The sequence below is a fragment of the Nannospalax galili genome, unplaced genomic scaffold (genome assembly GCF_000622305.1).
Source record: "Nannospalax galili isolate Female #2095 unplaced genomic scaffold, S.galili_v1.0 scaffold127, whole genome shotgun sequence".
Classification (NCBI taxonomy): Eukaryota; Metazoa; Chordata; class Mammalia; order Rodentia; family Spalacidae; genus Nannospalax; species Nannospalax galili.
In genome coordinates this window covers 14,529,404-14,531,706 of record NW_008360326.1, presented here as the reverse complement: position 1 = coordinate 14,531,706, position 2,303 = coordinate 14,529,404, and the positions used below count along the sequence as shown (strand labels likewise).

The 2,303-nt window shown below is 45.4% G+C and overlaps 1 protein-coding gene across 1 annotated transcript; it reads left to right on the top strand.

The window, feature by feature from the left end:
- Nucleotides 1-515: 515 nt before the first annotated feature.
- Nucleotides 516-1,931, top strand: LOC103727830 (igE-binding protein-like). Its single transcript, XM_008825887.3, is given in 2 exon segments — nt 516-1,540; nt 1,542-1,931. Coding segments are annotated over 2 exon segments (1,179 nt in total). The 5' UTR covers nt 516-709; the 3' UTR covers nt 1,890-1,931.
- The last annotated feature ends 372 nt before the right edge of the window (nt 1,932-2,303 follow it).

Genomic DNA, 2,303 nt, shown 5'->3' with positions numbered 1-2,303 from the left:
AAGAGTGTAAGATGCTCATACAATAAACTGCTGCAGAAGGATCCTGACTTGTCCTCCCACGTCCTTCTTGCCGGCGAGACGGAAAGCGGTTGGGGACAGCTGGTGCCGAAACCCGGGACTCAACATCGCTGGCGCCGCCCGAAGACCCCTCCAATACAGGAGGAGGATTCAGAACTGCAGGTAGGTTCGGAGAGGTATGGATATTGTGGAGATTGCTGGAATTGTTTTTGCCTTGATTATGGGAGCCTTTGTAATTCTGCTTCTTACCCTATGCCTCCACGCGGGTTACTGTCAGGAAGTTATGGAGGAAGGGCAAATGGTTCTAGAGGATCTCCAGGACAGCCTATCAGAAACCGAACGAAATGAAAGGATGGGAGCACGTGCAAAAGAAAATAGGGCCCAAAGTGAAAATGGACCTCCCGGTAAGCCAGAGGAAGGCAGGGGAGAGAGCACTGTCGAAAAGGACGGAGCAAGAAACCAAGTAACAGGTTTTAGACAGGGAAGAAACTTACCAAAGGGGTATTTATACCCCACAAGGGAACTTGCTGCTCTGCAGTTAGAAGAGAGCAGTTTAAGCCCAGAAGAAGAGATAGAATTAGAAGAACAAGCAGCAAATTATGAAGAAAATAGATACAGGCCACTGGAATATAAGAACCCAGTGCCCTATGCTGTGGGACAGGGAGCTGCTACTACCCCCCCACCTTATTCAATGCAGCCATCTTGCTCACTCCTTTCAAAAACTGTGAGGAGAAAGTTAGGCATGGCCTTCCCAATCTTTGAAGCACCCATAGAAGGGCAAGAAGGCATGGGACGGATCTATGCACCTATAGAATATAATCAAATAAAAGAATTGGCTGAAGCAGTAAGAAAATATGGAGTGAATGCAAATTTTACTTTAGCACAGCTAGACAGACTGGCAAGAGATTCTATGACGCCTACTGACTGGCAAACTATTGCAAAGGCTACGCTTAATAGCATGGGCCAATTTTTAGAGTGGAAGGCACTATGGTATGAGGCTGCACAAGAGCAAGCCCAAATCAATGCAGCCTCCTTAACCCCTGAACAACAACAATGGACATATGAAATGTTAACAGGACAAGGAAGATATGCAAATGAACAAAATACTTATGCCTGGGGAGCCTATCAACAGGTTTCCATGACGGCAATTAGAGCATGGAAAGCTTTAACTAAAAAGGGAGAAGGAGCAACCCAGCTAACCAAAATTATACAGGGCCCACAGGAATCATTTTCAGATTTTGTGGCCAGGATGACCAAGGCAGCAAACAGAATTTTTGGAGATTCAGAATCTGCAATGCCTCTTATTGAGCAATTAGTTTTTGAACAAGCAACACAAGAATGCCGTAATGCCATTGCCCCTCGAAAGGGTAAAGGATTACAAGATTGGTTAAGGGTATGTAGAGAGTTAGGGGGCCCATTATCTAATGCAGGGCTGGCGGCAGCTATAATGCATATTGCCAAAAATGCTCCTCAAGGAAGAGGCAAAGGACCTTGTTATCAATGTGGCAAAATGGGACATTTTAAAAAAAGACTGCAAGAGTGCAGCCCCAAATAATCTTACAACTAAAATCTGCACTAGATGCAGAAAAGGGGCACACAAGGCCGAGAACTGTAGATCTATAAGAGACATTGAGGGAAAACTTTTGGTTCCCCCAAGGCCTTGGAAGAGCCCAAAACAAGAATTTAAGCCAAAAAACGAGATGAGGGGCCCTCAGTTCCAGGGCCCAGACAAATATGGAAACCCCGCCCAAACATGCCCATGGTCCAAAGCCCAATTGCAGCAGCGATTCGGGGACCGATTTCAGGAAATCATCTCCCCCACGGAGGAATGGGAAGATTGGACGTGTACGCCACCTCCAATGTCCTATTAGATCCAGATCAAGGACCCCAACCTGTTCCCGCGCAGGTCTTAATGGCCTCTACAAAAAGTTTACAAGGTCTTCTAATAGGATGTAGTAAGTTTTCAGGACAAAAGATAATTGTATTTCCAGGAGTTGTCCAGGGCCCAAAATTTCAGGTTCTATGCTCCAGTCCACAATGGCCTATAGAAATAAAGGAGGGAGATACCATTGCTCAATTAATACCCATATCTAATGAAGAAAGAAATGAGGCCAATCTAATAATGGATTTGGGCTCCAGACCAAAGATGACTTTGAGTATACAGGGAAAGAAATTTGAAGGCATACTAGATACAGGGGCAGAACAGAGTCTAATCTCCTCTCATTGGTGGCCTAAAACTTGGCCACTTAAGCAGTCCAGCCAAACCCTTCGAGGATTGGGATATA